At 21.8% G+C, this 21,567-nt stretch overlaps 1 protein-coding gene across 7 annotated transcripts in view; it reads left to right on the forward strand.

Annotated features, from left to right (window-relative positions):
* The window catches only part of LOC117174882 (centrosomal protein of 192 kDa), a 97,248-nt gene that overhangs the window by 6,699 nt on the left and 68,982 nt on the right, over window positions 1-21,567 (forward strand). For 4 of the 7 annotated variants that reach the window (XM_033364291.1, XM_033364295.1, XM_033364296.1 and 1 more), the window contains exons 3-6: window positions 2,785-2,901; window positions 10,427-10,602; window positions 16,300-16,616; window positions 18,757-18,932. In XM_033364291.1, the coding sequence (XP_033220182.1) occupies window positions 2,785-2,901; window positions 10,427-10,602; window positions 16,300-16,616; window positions 18,757-18,932 (786 nt within the window). The remainder of the gene's footprint in view (window positions 1-2,784; window positions 2,902-10,426; window positions 10,603-16,299; window positions 16,617-18,756; window positions 18,933-21,567) is intronic. The other 3 variants (XM_033364298.1, XM_033364292.1, XM_033364294.1) reach the window with 3 other exon arrangements.

The raw sequence follows: 21,567 nt of genomic DNA on the forward strand, positions 1-21,567 counted from the left end.
ATTTTTGGGTTAAATATTGAATTAATTTGCAAAAGAATGTTATTTTTTTTCGAAAATTCAATTCATTGGTTGAAAATTAAAGGTTTTTGAAAAATTAAACTTCACGGTGTGAAAATTGCATTTTTTGACCAATTTTTGTAGTAAATCATAAACATGCTTATTGAAAATTGATATTTTGGGTAAAAAATTTAATTAATTGTTTTAAAATGAACGCTTTTTTAGAGAATTTAAATTTGCGGACTGAAAACTGAATTGTTTATAGAAATTTTGGTTTATATAACTTTTTTTGTAGAAAATTTATGTTTCTGGACTAAAAATTGCATTAATTTGCGAAAAAATGTTTTATTATTATCGAAAATTCAATTAATGGTTTGATAATTAAAGCGTTTTTATAGAAGCTAAACTTTAGGGTGTGAAAATTACATTTTTTGTCAACAGTTTTTTTTAGTGAATTATAAACTTTCTTGTTGAAAATTGTTATTTTTGGGTAAAAAAATTAATTGTTTTAAAACGAACGATTTTTTGGGAACATTAATTTTTGCGGACTGAAAACTGAATTTTTTATATAAACTTTTTCGTTGAAAATTGATATTTTTGGGTTGAGCATTGAATTAACTTGCAATCCATTTTTTTATCAAAAATAAATATAATTGGTTAAAAATTAACGATTTTTTGAAAAATTAAACTTTCCGGTGTAAAAATTTCATTTTTTGTAAAAAAATTTGTTTAATAAAATTTGTTTAAAAAAATTTGTTTAAAAAAATTTGTTTAGTAAATTATAAACCCTCTTGTTGAAAATTGATATTTTTTGTTTGAAAAAATGCAATTATTGTTTTATGATGAACGCTTTTTTTAAATTTTAATTTGGCAAATTAAAATTGAATTTTATATATAAATATTTTTATATCAACTTTTTGGTTGAAAATTGATATTTCTGGGCTAAAAATTGCAATAATTTGCAAAAAATGTTACATTTTTATCGAAAATTCAATTAATTGGTTAAAACTCAAAGATTTCTTGAAAAATTAAACTTTAAGGAGCGAACATTGCATTTTTTGTAAAAAATTTTTAGTAAATTATAAACTTTCTTGTTCAAAATTGATATTTTTGTGTAAAAAAGTCCAATTAATTGTTTTATAATTAACGCTTTTTCGGGAAAATTCAAATTTGCTGGTTGAAAATTTAATTTTTAATAGAAATTTTTGTTTATATCAACTTTTTGGTTGAAAATGGATATTTTTGGGTTAAACATTAAATTAATTTGCAAAAAAATGTTTTTTTGTAATCGAAAATTTAATGAATTAGTTAGAAAAATAAAGATAATAATTAAAGCGTTTTTAAAAAACTAAACTTTACGGTCTGAAAATTTCATTTTTGGTCAACATTTTTTTTTTTTAGTAATTTATCCGTTTTTTTGTTGAAAATTGATATTTTTGGGTCAAAAACTGAAATAATTGGAAGACAATTTTTTTTCTCTTGAAAATTGAACAATTTGAGTTGTCAATTCATTTGGTTGAAAATTAACTTATTTGTTGTAAATTCATATTTCTTGGTCGAAAATTAAATTATTTCGTTAAAAAATAACTTTGTTTTTTGGAAATTAAAATTTTTGGTTAAAAATTAAACTTTTTTTTATAGAAATGTTTATTTTTTCAAGTTTAAAATTCAACTATTTTAGATTGAAAATGCGTCTTGTTTCTCCTAAATTACAAAATTCAACTATTTGATTAAAAATGTACCTTTTTGTTGTAAATTAATATTTTCGGTATGAAAATGAACTTTTTTGTTGTAAATTTATATTTCTTGGTCGAAAATTATTTAGTTAAAAAATAACCTTATTTTTTGGAAATGAAAATTTTCGGGTTAAAAATTAAACTTTTTTTATAGAAATGTATATTTTTTCAAGTTTAAAACTCAACTATTTTAGATTGAAAATGCACCTTTTTGTTTCAAATTAATATTTTTGGTATGAAAATTAACTTTTTTTTTGAATTCATTTTTCGGTTTGAAAATTCAGTTGTTTTGTAGAAAATTCGTTTTTTTTGTTTGGGTGGTTGAACATTTAAATATTTTGTTTAAAATTCATTTATGTTAAAAATTCATCTATTTTTGTCGAAACTAACTTTGTTGTTAAAAATTCATATTTTTTTCATCGGAAAATCAAAAATTGGGTTCAAAATTAATTATTTTTATTGAAAATTCACATTTTTAGGTTGAAAGTTTAATTATTTTGTAGATAAACCTTTTCTTTTGTTTGGAAATTAATCTGTTTTTGGTTGACAATTTAATTATTTTGTTCATAGTTAGTCTTTTTTTATTTGAATATTGACTTTTTTTCAAAATTGATTTCTTTCTTAGTTGAGTGTTCAACTAATTTATGGAAATTTCGTCTTTCTTTGTTGAATTCATTTGCTTTTGATTTAAAATTTGAATATTTTTGGTGGAAATATCATATAAAACAAAACTAGGTCCTAAAAATAATTTAAAATTAAAAAAAAAAAAAACTTTAAAGTAACCATATTCAACTTTTTTGATCACGCAAGTTTTGTTTGTTCACTAAAAAACAAACAAAAAAGACATTAATCTTAAAGAAATCGATCCAAGGCCTGCGTGTGATCTATATATAAGTTTATTATTTTAAAAAGTTTCTAATGCCATTTGACTACTATTTTTTCTAAATTTATGCAACTATTGACACTATTTTTTATCTCTGAAGCGAATCCGAGCCCTGTATTTTATCAAATTACCCTGGAAAATATATTTTTTTAATAATATGTATTTCAGTATTAGATGACAATTTTACAGACGGGAATAAAAAGCAACCTGGCCAAAGAAAAGACATAGATACCGAAAGAGAACTTGCTCGTAGATTATTACAAAGATGCAGCGCTCCACTATTAAGTACGTAGATTATTTAAATTGTCTCACTTTAATATTTTATTTATTATAACTATTTTAAGAAGTTCAATTCAGAATTTATTTTAATTTAAATTCCTCTTTAACGTCAAACATTCAAATATAATTATAAAATTCTCGTGAATTAAACAAAAACCAAAAATCTATCAGATTTTGACAACAATACATTCAAATTAAAAAAGAAAAACCTAAATAAAAATATAGGAAAGAAAAAGAAGGTAGAAATTATTTTATATTTTCATATTTAATTATTTTTTCAAATAAATTTTGTAATTTTTCATTTTTTAATTAATAAAAATAACGCATATAAAACTTTCATAGAGTCTATGACATTCCATAAAGTTATTGCAAATTTATTTAAATTCTTCTCAAATTACAAGAATCCTTTGAGATTTAATTTAATTCAATAACATTTTTTGATCACAAGAATTTTTTTACATCTAATAGAATTTTGTTAAGTTAACTACAATTTTTGTTTAATTACAAAAGTTGTGTAAATTCACTGCAGAGTGGCCGCTGGACCGGAAAACCGGGAATTTTTTGAAACCGGGAAATGACAGTGAATTTTTTTTTACCGGGAATTTTACAAATTAAAAAAAAAAATCGATCCACCTTCGATTTCAACAGTTTTTAAATAATTAGTTGAATTGTTATGTTTTTCAATTATGCTATTATTTAGCTTACTATGCGTAATTAAGAAATTGTATACTTTAAAAATTTTCCATTTATAATTTTTATTTTTAAGATTACAGTTTTAATTTAAAGAATTTTCAAATACTTTCTTAAAGGCTTGAACAAATAAAAAACAAAACCCTTTGATTTTTGAAAATTTTGTTAAAAATTCATTTTTTGGGATCATTTATGATTGAGAAAGCATTGAAATTTTTTTGGTTGAAAATTCGTCTTTTTTATAGGAATTAATCTTCTTGATTGAAAATTAATCTTTTCGATCAATAATTCAATTATTTTATTTAAAGATTCACCATTTTAGTTAAAAATTCATCTTTTTGGTTAAAAATTCAATTATTCCAGTTAAATATTTACAATTTTATTTGAAAATCAATCAGTTCGTTTGAAAATTTAACTATCATCAATTTTTAAAAATGAAAATGTAATTATTTAAGTCTTTTTGTTTACAATTTATCTTTTTTAGTCGAAATTAATTTTTTTCTTTTGATAATTCAACTATTCTAATTGAACATTCCATAATTTTAGTTAAAAATTCATCTCTTTAGTTGAACATTCATTTTGTGACTTAGAATTTAATTATTGAATTTTTGTTTGAAAATTCTTTTTTGATAGGAATTAATCTTCTTGGTTAAAAATTAATTTTTTTGGTTTAAAATTCAATTATTCGAGTTAAATATTTACAATTTTATTTAAAAATTAATCAGTATGTTTGAAAATTTAACTATCATCAATTTTTTGAACTGAAAATGTAATTATTTAAGTTTTGGTTTACAATCGATCTTTTTTAGTTAAAATTAATTTTTTTGTTTGAAAATTTAATCATTGTTTTAGTTAAAAACTCTGTTGTTTTTGGTTTAAAATTAATTTTTTCAACTAAAAATTTTACTATTACATTTTCGGGTGAAAATTATTATTCTTTCAGTTCTAAATTCAACTATTTGGTTGAAAATTGAACTGTTTATGTTGAATATTCATAATTTTATTTAAAAGTTCATCACTTTAGTTGAAAACCGACCTATTTTGTTGAAAATCCTCTTTTTTAACATTCATTTTTTTAAGTGAAACTTCAACTATTCCATTTTTTTTTTTGTAAAAAAAACTGTTATTTTGTAATCAAAAATTTAAGTATATTTTTCAAAATTAATTTATTTGCAATGTTTTGCTCTTTTGTGATAAAAAAAATGTTTAGAATGAACGTCACAAATAAAATAAATGTTTTTGTTTTGCGGAAAATATGAATGTTACTTTTACTTGACCGGGAAAATTGAAAAACTTGACCAGGAAAAACCGGAAAAATGACCGGAAATTTGAAATTGTCTGCCGAAACGCCGCCCTGTTTTTCCAAAATTCAACTATTTGGTTAAAATTTATTTTTTGGTTTTAAAATTCAATTATTTTGTAATCCATTGGAATCTTAAACTTGAAACTCACTTTTCAGTTGAAATTTCATTAAATTTCATAAAATTACTTTATTAATTTAATTTAAAAGAATTTATTGCCCTATTTTCGTTAAAATCGCCCTATTTACCCTCTTTGGAGAAAATCCACGTTCGATTCCAACAATTTAAAATAATTATTTGAGTTTTTATGTTTTTCAATTATGCTATTATTTAGCTTACAATGCGTAATCCAAAATTTTTTACTTTACAAATTGTCCATTAAAAATTTTTATTTTTAGGCTTACATTTTTAATTTAAAGAATTTTCAAATGCTTTCTTAAAGATTTGAACAAATACAAAATAAAAGCCTTTTGATGTTGAAAATTTTTGATAAAAAACATTTTTATTTAATAAATAAATAAATTTTTTTCAATTTATCTGTACTTTTAGTAAAAACGATTTAAGAAACTATTTTAAATCAGCTTAAAATTTAAGAATTTTCAGATTTTAACGTTAAAACTGAAACGTTTTCAATTTGAAAGTCTGAGTCATTAAACAAATGTGAACGTGTGACTGAAAGTTTATAAACTATTTTCAACTTAAAAATAACCTTATAATAATATATTCTTAATTAAAGGATTTTATTAAATTAAAAATATTTTTCCAGTCTAAAATATTCTATTTTTAACCGATTCAAATTGACATTTTTAATTAAACAAAAGATTAATTATCGAATATTTAGCAATATTAAAATTTTCATTTAAGACAAGTAAATTGAAACAAAATATTTAAAAGTAAAGAATCTTTAACTGAATTGTTTGACATAGAACATCTGGAATCGTTAAAATTTCTAAGAGTCTTTAAACTTTGAACGTTACATCTTTAATTGTTGTATTTGAAAAATACTTAATTTGTAAGTGAAATTTTAAAATTTTGATGTATAATTTACAAATGAATATTTTTAGAAAAAAATTGGGTGATTTTAAGAGAAATTTAGGAATTTTAAAGAGATAAAAAATGTTCATGCAAATTTGAGAAAGTTTTCTTAAAATCTTCTAGAACATTTTTTGAAAATTTTGTTTGAATCTTTAAAAAACTTTTTAAACTTTCTCTTAAAATAATTTTTCAAAATGAAAAATAATTTTTTATTTTCCTATGAATATTAAGAAAATATTTTTATTTTCTTTTGAAGCCTTCAGCAATTGTTTACAAATAATAAATGTTCAATTGTTATTTGTATATCCAAATTGTGAAGAAATGTTCTAAAATTTGCAGGATTTTCTGAAAATTGTAGAAAAAATGAATTAATTTTGACAGATATTTAGAAGTTCTGAAAAAAATTCCAAAATAATTAAAAATTTAAAACAAATTTTGAACAACTTCTAGATTTCTCAAGATTTTAAAATAAAATTTTGAAGCTTTCCAAGGATTTTTAAACTATTTAAGAAGAAAGTAATTGAATTTCTAATTTAAGAAGTATTCAGTTAAAATTTTCTCAATTATTCAATATTTAATGTTTCTAGTTTAAAATTCCTTAAACTTATATAATTTTGAAAAGTTTAAAGTTCATTGGTTGATTTTTTAATTTAGAGCATTGAAAATGATAACGTGGATTTATATTTTTTATATTGAAAAATGATAGTACCTTTAATTGTATACGCGTAAATGATTGAGCATATGAATACAAAATTTTTTAATCAAAAACTTTTAAATTTCAATTTTAAAAGTTCAAAATTTAACAGTTCTACTTTGCCACCCTGCACTAGGAATTTATTAAATTCGATAGAAATTTGGCGTATTTACTAGAATTCTGATAAAAGAACAAGAGTTCCTTCAAATTTGATTAAATTTTTAAAAAATTTTTAATCAAACAGGATTCTATTAAATCGACCACAATTAATTTAAATTAACTACAGTTATATCAAATTTTTTACACATAACTCTGACAAAATCACAGAAATTCTATAACAATTAAAATATATTTGTTAAAATAACCTGAATTATTATTTTTAATTAGCCAAAGTTTTTTTTTTCTATTCACTAAAAATTGATTAAATTCGATAGAAATTTTGTGGAGTTATTAGAATTCCGCTAAAGTAATAATAATTCCTTTTAATTTAATAAATTTTAAAGTTTTTTTTTAATTAAATAAGTTGCCATTAAATTTACTAGAATTATTTTAAATTATATAAATTTATATTGAATTTTCTATAACTATTTTTTTCAAAAATCTTTTTTTTTAATTTCAATTAATTTTTTATTAAATTCAATTTAATTATTTTAAATTAAACAAAGTTATATTGAATTTTCTATGCATAATTCGGATCAAATCGTAAGCATTTTTTTTTTAAGTTAACTAGGATTATTTGAAAATTCAACTATTTTGTGAAAAAAATTTGTTTTCAGAGCTTCAACTGTTTTAACTTTCGTACTTTTGATAGAAAATTCAATTATTTGATTGAAAATTAAAATTGATGTTGAAAAGTCGTATTTTTCTTTAAAAATTTATTTTTTATTTAGATTTTTTTTATAATATTGGAAAGTGTTCTGAAATCTTCGTTGCATGAAAATTTAACTATTTTTCTGAAGATTTTTTCTTTATATTCATCTGTTTTAGAAGAAATTTCATCTTTCTTGAATAAAAATACAACTGTTTGGTTCAAAATTCAAATATTTTTTGAAAGTTTTTTTTTTTTTATTTTAAAATTCACCTGTTTTCGTAGAAATTACATCTTTCTTGGATTAAAATGCAACTGTTTGGCTAAGAATTTAAGAATTCTGTTGAAAAGTCATACTTTTTAGTTGAAAATTCTGCTGTTTTTATGAAAATTTAAGTATTTCACAGAAAATTTACTTTTTGTTTAAATTTAATATTTTGGTGCCGAAAAGAGAAGTTAAATCTTTTCTGAATGAAAATTCAACTTTTTAAAAGTTTTATTTTTAAATTAAAAATTCATCTGTTCTAAGAGAAATTTCATCTCCCTTGGATAAATATGCAACTTTTTGGTTGAAAATTAAACTATTTTGTTGAAAAGTAATACTTTTTGGTTAAAACTTCTGTTTTGTCGAAAATTTAAGTATTTCGTAGAAAATTTACTGTGTGCTTAAAATTTATATTTTAAGGTGTTGAAAAATGAACTGAAATCTTTTCTGGATGAAAGTTCAACTCTTTAAATAAAAATTTCTCTTTTTTCATAAAAAAATTCTTCTGTTTTAGTACAAATTTCATCTTTTTTGGATAAAAATACAAGCAGTTCGTAGAGGATTCAACTATTTTCTTAAAAATTCATCTTTTTTGGTTGAACAAATTCGTCTTTTTGGATTAAAATTTCAAATTATTTCGTAGAAATTTATTTCTTGTTTAAGAATTCATATTTTGAGCTTGAAAAGAATCTTATTTGGATGAAAATTAAACTATCAAAAACAAAATATTCTAATAAAGATTCATCCGTTTTAAGAAAAGCTTGATCCTTTTTGGATAAAAATGCAAGTATTTTGAAGAAAATTCAACTATTTTGTTAAAAATTCATCCTTTTTGGTTAAAAAAATTCGTGTTTCTGAATAGAAATTTTGTATTTTTTGCAGAAACTTATTTCTTGTTTAAGAATTCATATTTTGAATATGAAAAGTCAACTGCAATCTTTTTTAACCGAACATGCAACTTTTTTTTTTTTTTGAAAATCTGTCTTCTTGATATTTGTATTCTTGAATTGATCAGTTTTAGTAGATATTTTTTTTTTTTTAATAAAAATGTCACTTTTTGATTAAAAAATGTTATTCTTTGCTTGATTATTTAATTATTTTGTTTGGAAGATTTAGTTGAATCACTTTGTTTAGAAATATTTTTTTTAAGATGAATTTTGTTATTTGAAAATTCATCCCTTTTGTTGAGAATTAATATTTTTTATTTAAAAATTTAACTACCTAGGTAAAAAATAAACTAAATTTTATTAAATTTATTATTTTTTTTTTTGATTGGAGGCTTGTGTCTTTGGTTAACAATTTAACTTTTTAGTGGAGAAGCCTTCTGTTTGGTTTAATATTAATTTTCCAACTGAAAATCTAACTTTTTCTATTTTTTTAAGATTGATCTTTTTTAGTTGAAAATTCTCCTTTTTTGATAAAAAAAAATAATAATTTTCTTGGCTTTAAATTTCTTTTTTGTTAGCTAAAAATTCGTTCTGCTGCTTTTATGAAAATTTAACTATTTCGTAGAAAATTTACTTTTTGTTTAAAATTTATATTTAGGTGTTGAAAAATAAATTGAAATCTTTTTTCTCTGAAAGTTAATGTTAAATTAAAAATTGTTCTTTTTATATTAAAACTTCCAATGTAACTATTTGTTAGGGAATTCAACTATTTTATTAAAAATTGATCCTTTTTGGTTGAAAAAATCGACTTTTTGAATTGAAATTTCAATTTTTTTTTAAGAGACTTATTTTTTGTTAAAAAATTTTTTATATTTTGAACTTGAAAAGTCAACTGGATTCTTTTTTGGATAAAAATTCAACTATTTTGTTTTATTTATTAAAAATTCATTAGAAATTTCATCTTTTTTGGAATAAAATTCAACTATTTGCTAGAGAATTCAACTATTTTAATTAAGTCATCCGTTTCGGATTGAAAATTCAATTTTTTTCGTAGAAACTTATTTTTTGTTTAAAAATTCATAATTTGATCGTAAAAAGTCAATTGAAATATTTTTTAACAGAAAACTTGACTATTTTTTTGAAAATTGATCTTTTTTATTTAAAAATCAATCTGTTATTTTTTTATTATTATTAAATTGTAACTTTTCAATTTTGTTAAGATTAATCTTTTCTAGTTGAAAATTCTACTTTTTTTTGGCAAAACAATAATTTTCTTGGTTTGAAATTTAATTTTTGTTCGGTAAAAATGCATCCGTTTCGTGTAAAATCAATGTTTGGTTGAAAAGTCATATTTTTTGTTCAAAAATTCGATTTTTGTAGAGAAAAATCTTTTTTTGGTTTGAAGGTTCCACAATTTAGACAATTTTATCTATTTCTTAAGTGAAAAATCTTAATTTATTGAAAATTCGTCTTTTTGGTTTTAAAATTCTTTTTTTTGTACGAATTTCTCTTTTTAGATAAAAAATTCAACAATTATATTAAAAATTTAATTCTTTTGTTTGAAATCAATTTCAAAATTTTTAAGTTTGTATCTAAAATACTGTTTTGTTCCATAAATAAAAGATTCTATCTTGAAAATATTACAAGATTAAAATGATGTTATAATGAAACCAGGAAATTTATATTTTTTTAATTTGAATCGAAACATTATGGACTTTTTTCCCAAATTTTATTGTTAGATTCTTGTTTTTTTTCCTTCAATTTTCAAGAATTTTCTAATTTATTTGTTACAAGTGTACATTGTAATTGAAAAATAATTACAATTTTATTCAAGTTCGGTTAAAATTTCAGAGGATGAAAAAAAGGCTGATAAAGAGAATGATGGCAACGTGCAGAATATGATTGGGGGAACAACTCGTTCTAGTTTAATGGGTTCCGAGCAATCTTCAGCACAGTCTTTTACAGCCGTAAATGAGGAGGAAAATTTTTCAACCGAAAATAATGCCAAATCTTTCACATCAAACAGTGTAAGTTTCAAATTATTTGAATTTCATATTGTTGTTTTATGCAGCAGGCCTCGGATTTTATTTTTCAACATTTTTTTTTTTTTACAAATTTCCCCAGAAAATCTTAAATGATTTTAAAACATTGTATGTTATTTACAGAAGTTTCTTTATTATAGCGAGAAATTTCCAGTAAATTCAATATGAGTGGCATAATTTTTTAAATTTATTTCTTTTTTATGAATTGCTCAACACCGTACTTTTTATATTTACTTTAATATTTAAAAACATAAAAACAGAAACATATAATATAAAAATTCGACTATTTGAACTTGATTCGAATTTTTTAAATAAAATTCTATTTGTCAAGGTAATTAAAAATTGTATTTAATTAAGACAGACGCATACAAAAAGATTTCAATTTATATTTGAGACAAGTAGAATTAACTAACTTTATTGTTAATTAACAGTAAAAAAAATTTTTCAGAATAAATGAAAAGAACCATTTTTCTATGTTTTCATTGCAATATTTACATTTAAATAATATGATAATAATTTTTTCTAGTTTTATTACAAATTTGAGCTTTTTTTATACTTTGATCCTCTATTATGACCATTTTCACTTCAAAAGTTGACACTTTAAAAAAAAAATTTGTTAAAAATTATTTTTTTGTATGATTTATCATTTTAGCTCAAAACACTTTCTTTTTGTTTAAAATTTAACTATTTTGTTGAAAAATATTTGTTTTAAATTAATTTTTTGAATTAAAAATTTAATTATTCAATTTTTAGTTTAAAATGTATCTTCTTCAGTTGAAATTTTTTGTATTTTATGGTAGATTTGAGATATTTTTGTGACAAATAGACTGATTCAAGTTTTTGGTTAAAAATTCATTTCTTTGGTAGAAAATTTAACTATTAGGTTAAGAATTCCTTAAAAAATTACAAATTCGGTTGGAAATTTATGTATCTTGTTAAAAAATAATATTTTTAGTAGACAATTATTCTTCTTTGACTTAAAATTAATTTATTAATTTGAAAATTTATTATTTTCAACTGAAAATTCAACTATTTCATTTTGCTTTAAAATTTTTGTTTAAGATACGTTTAATCTCCTTCATTAAAAGTTCATCTGTTTGCATAAAAAAGTAATTATTTTACTGCAGATTCATATTTTTTTTTTTTTTTGTAGAAAATTCTTCTTTTGATTTGAAAATTTATTCTTTTCCACTGAAAATTTAACTATTTCATTCTTTATTAAAAATGTATCTCTTTTAATAGATATTTAATCTCCTTGGTTAAAAATTCATCTATTCATATAAAAATGTAATTATTTTATTGCAGATTCATCTTTTTTTTTGTAGAAAATTCATCCTTTGTCTTGAAAATTCCACTTTTGGGTTAAAAATTAATTAATTTGCTTAAAAATTTACCTGTTTTGTTGAAAATTCGTTTTTCGTTTTTGTTAAAAATTAATTTTTTTAGCCTGAAAATTAAATTATTCAATTTTTGGTTTAACATTTATCTTCTGTTGATGAAAATTCAGCTATTTGTTAGAAAAATTCTGTATTTTGTTAAAAAATGTTATTTTTTTGGTAGAGAATTAATCTTCTTGGTTGAAAATTAATTTTATTGATTTAAAATTAATTTTTTGAATTGAAAATTAAAGTATTTAATTTTTTGTCAAAAATTTCTCTTTTTTAATAGACATCTTAATAGACAACTTCTTGATTAATTTTTTTTTATCTGTTTGAATCAAAATGTAATTATTTGATTGCAGATTTATCTTTTTTTTGCAGAAAATTCATTTTTTGAGTTAAAAATTCCACTATTGGATTACAAATTAATTGATTTGCTTAAAAATTTACATTCTTTTTTGAAAATTCGTTTCTGTTCTTGTTGAAAATTAATTATTTTTTTAGCCTGAAAATTTAATTATTCGATTTTTGGTTTAAAACTTATCTTCTTGAGTTTAAAATTCAGCTATTTGGTTAAAAATTCTGTATTTTCTTGAAACTTTCTCATTATTCACAGAATATTTATATTCTTGGTGATTAATTCACCTTTTTGGTTGAAAATTAATTTCTTTGGTTAAAAATTTAACTAGTAGGTTGAAAATTCTTGTAAAAATCTCAAATTTTGTTGAAAATTTTTGTATTTTGTTAAAAAGTAATCTTTTTTTTTTAGACATTTTATCTTTTTAGTTGAAAATTCATTTTTTTAAACTGAAAATTTGACCATGTAATTTTTTCTCGAAAATGTATCTTTTTTTAATTAGACATTTAATCTTCTGGATTGAAAATTCATCTGTTTGATTAAAAATCGAATTATTTTATTACAGATTCATATATTTTGTTGAAAATTTATCTTTTGAGTTGAAAATTCAACTATTCGGTTAAAAATTCATGATTATAGTTCAAAATGAATTTATTTACTCAAAAAGTTTAAATATTTTGCTTTATAATTAGTTTTTTTTTGTTTAAAAATGAATTTTTTACTGAAAATTTATCTTTTTCAGTTATAAATTCGGAAATTTGTTTTAAAACTTCTGTATTTTGTTGTAACTTTTGTCACTTGTGATAGAATATTAATCTTCTTGCTGACCAATTTACCTTTTTGGTTGAAGTTAATTTTTTTGGTTGATAAATTTAACTATTATGTTGAAAATTCCTTTAAAAATGCATGTATTTTCTTTAAAATTAATCTTTTTTTATTAAAAAATTAATCTGTTTGGTTGAAAATTCAATTCGTTCATTGAAGATTCATTATTTAAATTAATAATTAATTTCTCTGTTTGAAAACTTAACTATTGTCTTGAAAATTATATTTTTTGTTGTGAAAAATTAATTATTTTCTTGTTCAAAATTTATTTTTGATTTTCAAGAATAATTATTTCAATTCAAATTAATTCAATGAAAAGATGGAAAAGTATTAATTTATTATCTGTTGTAAAAATAAATGAAATGGAATAAAATTTTTAGGGACTTCTGGGGATCTCAAATTTTGAAAGGAATTTCAAAATATATTAAACATTTCAAGGAATTTTAAAGCTTTTATGATATTTTAAAAGATTTCAAAGAATTTTATCTTATTGTATGTAATTTCAGACAATTTTTCAGATTTCGTCATTTTTCAAAGAATTTTGAAAAATATTACAGGTTTTAATGTGTTTTAAGGAATTTTACCCGACTTTTGTAGTATTACTATAAATTTTACCAGATTTAAGAGATTTCATGAGTTCCTGTAGATTTCAGGAGATTTTATGAATTCATATGGATTTTAAGGGATTTAAAATACCTCAAGGAATTAAAAAAGATTGATTGTTTTTAGGGAATTAAACAATTTTAAAGCAGTTTTATCGTATTTTATGGAATTTCAGGAGATTTAAAAAATGTAGCAGTTTTTAAAAAGAATTTCGAAAGTTATTACAAATTTTTAATGGTTTACGGGATTGAGATTACTTGGGATTTCACAAGATTTTTGGATTTTCATAAATATCTATAGATTTCAGGGATTTTTAAAAGATTAAAAATTAGTTCAAGTGATTTTATAGGGAATCCATACTGTAATTCAGATTTAAATTTTTTTAAACGATTCCGAGGCCTGTATGCTCTTTAATCAGGGTTGATACAAGACCCGGAAGACCTGGAAAAGTCATGGATTTTTTAAAAAGTGTTTAATAATCCTGGAAAAATCATGGAATATTGAAAAAATTACTGGTGCTTTAAGAATCGTCTCTATTTCAAAGTCTGAATAATTTTGTATTTTATAGCGAATTCTATATTTGAAAATTGGAAGAGAAAACTCAAATGTTATTATCATGTTATTATCAAATTATAAAAAATTTCAAATTACAAATAACGACCAGATCTTTAATTGACAAAAAATCAAATCTCGAATTTAAAAATATTTGAAACTAAAATTCACAGACTTCAAGACCGTTTTGTAAAATAAACGAATGATTCAATTTAATTAATCATTAATTAATAATTTATTAATTATTTTCGGCAAATTTTAAATTTAGTCAAACTTAAATTTCAGGAAAAAAAAAATATTTATGGGAATTTGACAATTCATTTATTTTATAATTCGGCAATTTTTTATCTGGCTAATTTATGATTTTGTTATTCATTTTTTCATTATTTTGTGTTACGCCCAGATATTCAAACACTTTTAAATATAGTGATGAAGAACTAATTTTTTTTTATATTGACGTTTTAAAATATAACGCTACTATATAATTTTCATAAGATTCTTGAGAAAATTTAAAAGATTTTTTTAATATTTCAGGCTTGTCAAAAAGAATCTAGAAGATTTTAAAGATTTTTTTTTCATAATATAGGATTTCCGAGTTTTCAAATATTTGTAATATATTTAAAACGTCTTAAATTTCTGAAAATATTTTTAACTGACACCAATTTTTCTCAAAATTGACAAATATCATTCCAAACTTAAAAAATTACCTTAAAATCTCCGAAATTTTCCCAGCGATTTAAAAAAAAAACTGTTTATTCTCTTGAAAACGTTCGAAATTCTTTTAAATTCTACTAAATATTTCTTAAATTTACCCAATTTTTGTTCGTTTTTATTTTGCAATCTTATCAAATTGAAAAATTTTACTTTAAAATCTTCTGAAATATATTTTTTTTAATTTTAGAAAATCCTCTGTTATTTTTCTTAGGAACCTGAAAAACTATCTTTCATTTTCGTGAAACATTTTCAAAATTCTTAAAAAATCCTTACAAGTTTTAATTATTTTTGAATCATTTCAAAACTCTTAAACACCTCTTAAACTTTCTCAAATTTTTTCTAAAATTATGTAATATGGCAAAATTTTTCTTTAAAATCTCTCACACTTTTTAAAGATTTTAGGTAATAATTCAAAATGTTTTGTGATCTTTTTTCGATTTTCTCTTGAAATTCCTTAAAAAACAATCATTTAAAAAATCCCATGAATTTTAAGAACATTTTTTCATACCCTGACAAAATTCAGTTTACCTAAAAAATTGGTAAATCTTGAAAAATTAAAAAAAAAAGGTTTCAATGTCTGTCATATAATTTTAACCCACATTTTAAAATCTTTAAAACTTAAAATTAGTCTTTGAAAATAATACCGAAACCATTTTTCCTCAGATCTTTCGTAATGATTTAAAAACTTCTCTTTTATTCGGGGTCTTCGGGTGTTTTCTAAAGTTCACTTTTATAACTTGAATTTCATACTGGAAACCCTTAAAAGGCATACTGGGTGTAAAAGACCCAGCGATTTATTTGCGCTTTAACAAAACGTATCAAATTCAAGAAAATGGAACATATGGCACCAGATTAACCAATGACATGAAAACCTATTTTTCTATGTCATTTTCACATAATCTTGATTTTTATCATTTTTATACGCAGTTGAAGATCATGTTTTTTATGAGTTTCAATGTGAAAGAAGTCATTTTAACATTTTTTTTCCCAAAAAGGATTTTTTTTTAACTACTTTAAATTTTAAAAACTCTTATGAAACCTTTTTCTCCTTAAACTAGATAGATTGAACATCAACAATTGATTTTCTTGTACAAAACTATCCAATACCGTCGACACAGGACAGGTTTGAATACCCTTGGGTGTGGAACACCCAGTATGCTCTTTATGTAATTTTACGGAAGTGTAGCCTTTAAGGGTTAATGAGATGAATTTATGTTTTGAATGAACTAAAATAGAAAATATTTTATTTAGGTTGTGTTTGAACCGCGAGAAATAACAGCTCGTTCTTCCGAGATGAGTAAAAATTCCGAAAATCCCTTTCCAAACTCCTTTCAGGCGAACTTGGGAGGCCTCAGTTTTAATTCAACCGCAGCAGAATTAATGGCACAATTTGGAGGGGAAGAATTTAAATCTGATTCCCGCATGATTAATCAAATGATGGAGGATGAGATATCTTGGAGGCAAAATTATCCATTTGCGATGCCCTTGCCGCCAAACACTGGCGAAAAGGAACGATTAGACTTATCCTGCTTTTCGGGTATCATTGGCGATTTTGATTTGTCGCTCGAGTAAGATTCCAATTTTCTTTCAAAAAAAAAAAAAGAAAAAGAAAAATTTATTATTATAGAGACATGATTATTTATAGAGTGTCTACTTGATCCGGAATTTGATTAAGATACCAAAATTTTTCTTTTGATTGTTTAAAAATAAATATTTTTAAGAAAATGGTTGCATTTTTGACCAAATAAATTTTTCTATCATAAGAGTTGAAATTTTAACGAAAAAATACGATTTTTCAATTACAAAATTAAATTTCTACCAAACAGTTGGATTAACAACCAAATAATAGATGTACTTTTCAGTAAAAGGGATTAGTTTTCCAAAAATTAGTTCAAGATTTAACCAAATTGTAAAATTTCCAAACCAAAAAGACAATTTTTTTCTACGAAAGGTGATTTTTTAAAAACAAACAAAAAATACTTTTCAACCAAGCAAAATAAGTTTAAATCAAAATTAATGACCCAAACAAAATAATTATATTTTCCAAAATGAATTCGATTTTTTTTTTAAATAAATGGATTTCTAACCAAACAACAAAAAATTAAAATTTAATCAAATATTTGAATTTTCAAGACAAAAAGACAAATTTTGTAGAAAAGAGTTGAATATTAGTCTAAAAAAAGTTCCTTTTTAGCCATGAAGGATGACTCTTGTACCATAAAATATGAGTTTTTTAATAAAATAGTACAGTTTTTAGGCTAAAGAGTCGATTTTTTTTGTAGAAAACAGTAATTTTTAACAAAATAGTGGATTCTTTGACCAAAAAGTTGAACCTTTAACAAACAAGAATAATGTTTTACCCAAAAAAACGATTTTTAAGAATATATTTTAATTTTGTACCAAATAGTGGAATTTTCAACAAAACAAGATTAATTTTCTACCCAGAAAAACGACTTTTCAACAAAATAAATAAATTTTCTACGAAGTAATTGAATTTTTAACTTATAAATATACACTTCAAAGCATAAAGTCTCAGTCAAAAATGGAAAACTTAAATTTTCAGATAAAAAGAATAATTTTTAACAACAAAAAAATGAATTTTCAACAATCTTGTTAAATTTTTAATCAAAAAATTAAATTTTCGACCAAGAAGATTAATTTTCTGACAAAAAGAGGAATCTTGAACAAAATGCACGAACTTTCAACAACATTATTTAATTTTAAAGTCAAAAAGACGAATCATCTACAAAAAAGTTGAATTTTCTACCCAAAAATATGATTCCTTAACCAAAAAGTTTAATGTCATACAAAATTTTTTAATTTTCAATAAAAAAATATATAATTTTCAATAAAAAAATATATATTTTTCACGAAAAAAATATAATTTTTAACATAACAGTTAATTTAAAAGCAAGTAGTTAAATTTTCAACTTTAATTATGAATCCTTAATGAAAAAAAGACTTTTTTATAAAGTAGTTCAACTTTTAGTCAAATAATCGACTTTTTATCCAAAAAAGATTAAATTTCTACCAAAAAAGACCAATTTTCAACAAAATACATAAATTTTTAAGCAAAAAATTGGAATTTCAATTTAAGAAAATAAAATTTCTACCAAATAGCTAAATTTTTTAACTGCAAAAGACATATTTTCAACCAAAAGTGAAATAGTTCAATGGTCAGTATAAAGAAATTATTTTCAACAAAACATGAGACGAATTTTGATCAAAATAGTTAAGTTTTCAACCAAAGAGATGAACCTTCAACTAAAAAAATTAATTTTTGACGCAGTCGTTAAGTTTTTTTTTTATCAAAGTGATGCATTTTTAACAATATAGTTACATATCAAACATAATAATTAAATTTTTACCAAAGGAGATAATAATAGTAATTGTGTTTTGAAAAATCTAATTTTTGAGTTGAAAAGAGAATTTTCTAAAATAATTATCATAGTTCTGAAAGAATTATGATTCTGATTTGAAACAGGGAATTATCCAAAAGAATTCAAATTCTAAGTTAGAGCATGAAAATTTAAAAAAGAATTAAAATTCCTTAACCGGAAAAATAATAAATAAGCCGGGAATATATAATTATCCATCGGGTAGACACTCTATATTTAATATATTAACTTTGATTTTCTAGGGTTTAAAAATTTTATTTATTTAATAAATAAATGTACTGTTTTCCAAATTTTCTCTAAATTTCAACAGATCCTGTGGTGGCCGGAAAGTATCAATTGGCGAGTTTTTTAAAAGAAAATGCGAAAATATAGGAGAACTTTCTTCAAGTGATAGTGTACAGCGGCCGAGTTTCGGATTTTCTATTAAAAGTCCTAAAAAACGGGAGAAAATGGAACCTTTGATAGACATTACTGGAATGACTGATGGTAAACAATTTCCCCTTTTTATCATTTTTTTTTTGTTATAAGAAACCCCAACTATTTTTCGTTGAAAGTTAATTTTTTTAACTAAAAAGTTGAAAATTTAACTAATTGATTGAATTTTGAACTACTTTATTAAAATTTTATTTTATTTCTTGAATGTTAAAATATTTGATTAAAAATTCGTTTTTTGTTTTGGGAGGTAATGATTAATTTTCTCAACTGTAAATTTAATTATTCTATTTTTGGATTAAAATTGAGGTTTTTTTTTAGTTGAAAATTCTATCATTTTGGTAGAAAATTCAACTATTTCGTACAAAATTAACTTTTAACATTCTCATCATTTGTGATTCAGAAAGTATTTACATTTTTTTAGTTGAAAATTCGTCTTTTTTATAGGATCTAAGCTTGTGTGAAAATTAATCTTTTCGATCAATAATTCAATTATTTTAGTTAAAGATTCACCATTTTAGTTAAAAATTAATCTTTTTAGTTTAAAATTAAATTATTCCAGTTAAATATTTACAATTTTATTTGAAAATTTAACTATTATCAATTTCTTAGAATTAAAATGTAATTATTTAAGTTTTTTTGTTTACAATTTATCTTTTTAGTCGAAATTTTTTTGTTTGAAAATTCAACTATTCCAATTGAACATTCCATAATTTTAGTTGAAAATTCATCTCTTTCGTTGAACATTCTTTTTGTGACTCAAAATTTAATTATTGAATTTTTGGTTGAAAATATTCAATTATTCCAGTTAAATATTTACAATTTTATTTTAAAATTAATCGGTATGTTTGAAAATTTAACTATCATCAATTTTTTGAACTTAAAATGTAATTACTCAAGTTTTGGTTTACAATTTATATTTTTCAGTCAAAATTAATTAATTTTTTGAGTTCTAAATTTAACTGTTCCTGTTGAATATTCATAATTTTATTTGAAAATTCATCACCTTCGTTAAAAACCGAACTATTTTGTTGAAAATCCCCGTTTTTTAACATTAATTTTTTTAAGTGTATTTTTCAAAATTAATTTATTTTGCAATGTTCTGCTCTTTTGTGATAAAAATTTTTTAGAATGAACGTCACAAATATATAAATGTTTGTCTTTTGCGGAAAATATGAATGTGACTTTTACTTGGCCGGGAAAATTGAAAAACTAGACCAGGAAAAACCGGAAAAATTACCGAAATTTTGAAATTGTCCGCCAAATCGCCGCCCTGTTTTTCCAAAATTCAACTATTTGATTAAAAATTTATTTTTTGGTTTTAAAATTCAACTATTTTGTAATTTATTAGAATTTTTAACTTGAAACTCGCTTTTCAGTTAAAATTTCATCTTTCGTTAGTATATCGAATTGAAATCTTAGAAATTTGAAGCATTTTATATTGAATTCTATATTCAGATTTATTAATTTAATTTAAAAGAATTTATTGCCCTATTTTCGTTAAAATCGCCCTATTTACCCTCTTTGGAGAGAATCTACGTTCGAGTCCAACAGTTTTAAATAATTATTTTAATTTTTATGTTTTTCAATTATGATATTATTTATCTTACAATGCGTAATTCAAAATTTTTTTACTATACAAATTTCCCATTTAAAATTTTTATTTTTAAGCTTACATTTTTAATTTAAAGAATTTTCAAATGCTTTCTTAAAGACTTGAACAAATAAAAAATAAAAGTCTTTGATGTTGAACATTTTTGATAAAAAACATTTTTTCAATTTATCTGTACTTTCAATAATAAAAAGTGAACAAAAAGATTTAAGAAACTATTTTAAATCAGCTTAAAATTTAAGAATTTTCAGATTTTAACGTTAAAACTGAAACGTTTTCAATTTGAAAGTCTGAATCATTAAACAAATGTGAACGTGTTACTGAAAGTTTATAAACTATTTTCAACTTAAAAATAACTTCATAATAATATATTTTTAATTAAAGGATTTTTTTACATTAAAAATATTGTTTCAGCCTAAAATATTCAATTTTTAAACCATTTAATTTGAAATTTTTAATCAAAAAAAGATTAATTATTGAATATTTAGCAATATTTGAATTTTTATTTAAGACAAGTAAATTGAAACCGAATATTTAAAAGTAAAGAATCTTTAACTGAATTGTTTGAGATATTTAGGAGTTTTAAAGAGATAAAAAAATGATCATTTAAATTTTAGAAAGTTTTTTTAAAATCTTCTAGAATCATTTTTGAAAATTTTGTTTAAATCTTTGAAAAACTTTTTAAATATTCTCTTAAAGTAATTTTTCAAAATGAAAAATTATTTTTAATTTTCGTATGAATCTTAAGAAACTGTTTTTATTCGTTTCAAGCCTTTCACAATTCTTGAAAAGAACCTAATTTTTTGTTTAAAATCGGCGAAAATCTACATTTTTCTTTTTTTATATAAGGCTATCATTTCAAGTTTTACATTAAGGGCATGTCACACAGCTAAATACCTATATTACCGACCTCACTTTTTCAGTTCACTGAATGTTTTTTTGAACCAAAGAACTTTTTTTGTGAATAAAATATCGAGCTGAAACTTTGGAAAATGTATTAGAGTACAATAAAGTACGTTTAGGTACTGCATTTTGGTAGGAACTTCACTGAAAATTTTTTCATCTTTTTTCTGAACC

Source organism: Belonocnema kinseyi, chromosome 6 (assembly GCF_010883055.1).
Source record: "Belonocnema kinseyi isolate 2016_QV_RU_SX_M_011 chromosome 6, B_treatae_v1, whole genome shotgun sequence".
Lineage (NCBI taxonomy): Eukaryota > Metazoa > Arthropoda > Insecta > Hymenoptera > Cynipidae > Belonocnema > Belonocnema kinseyi.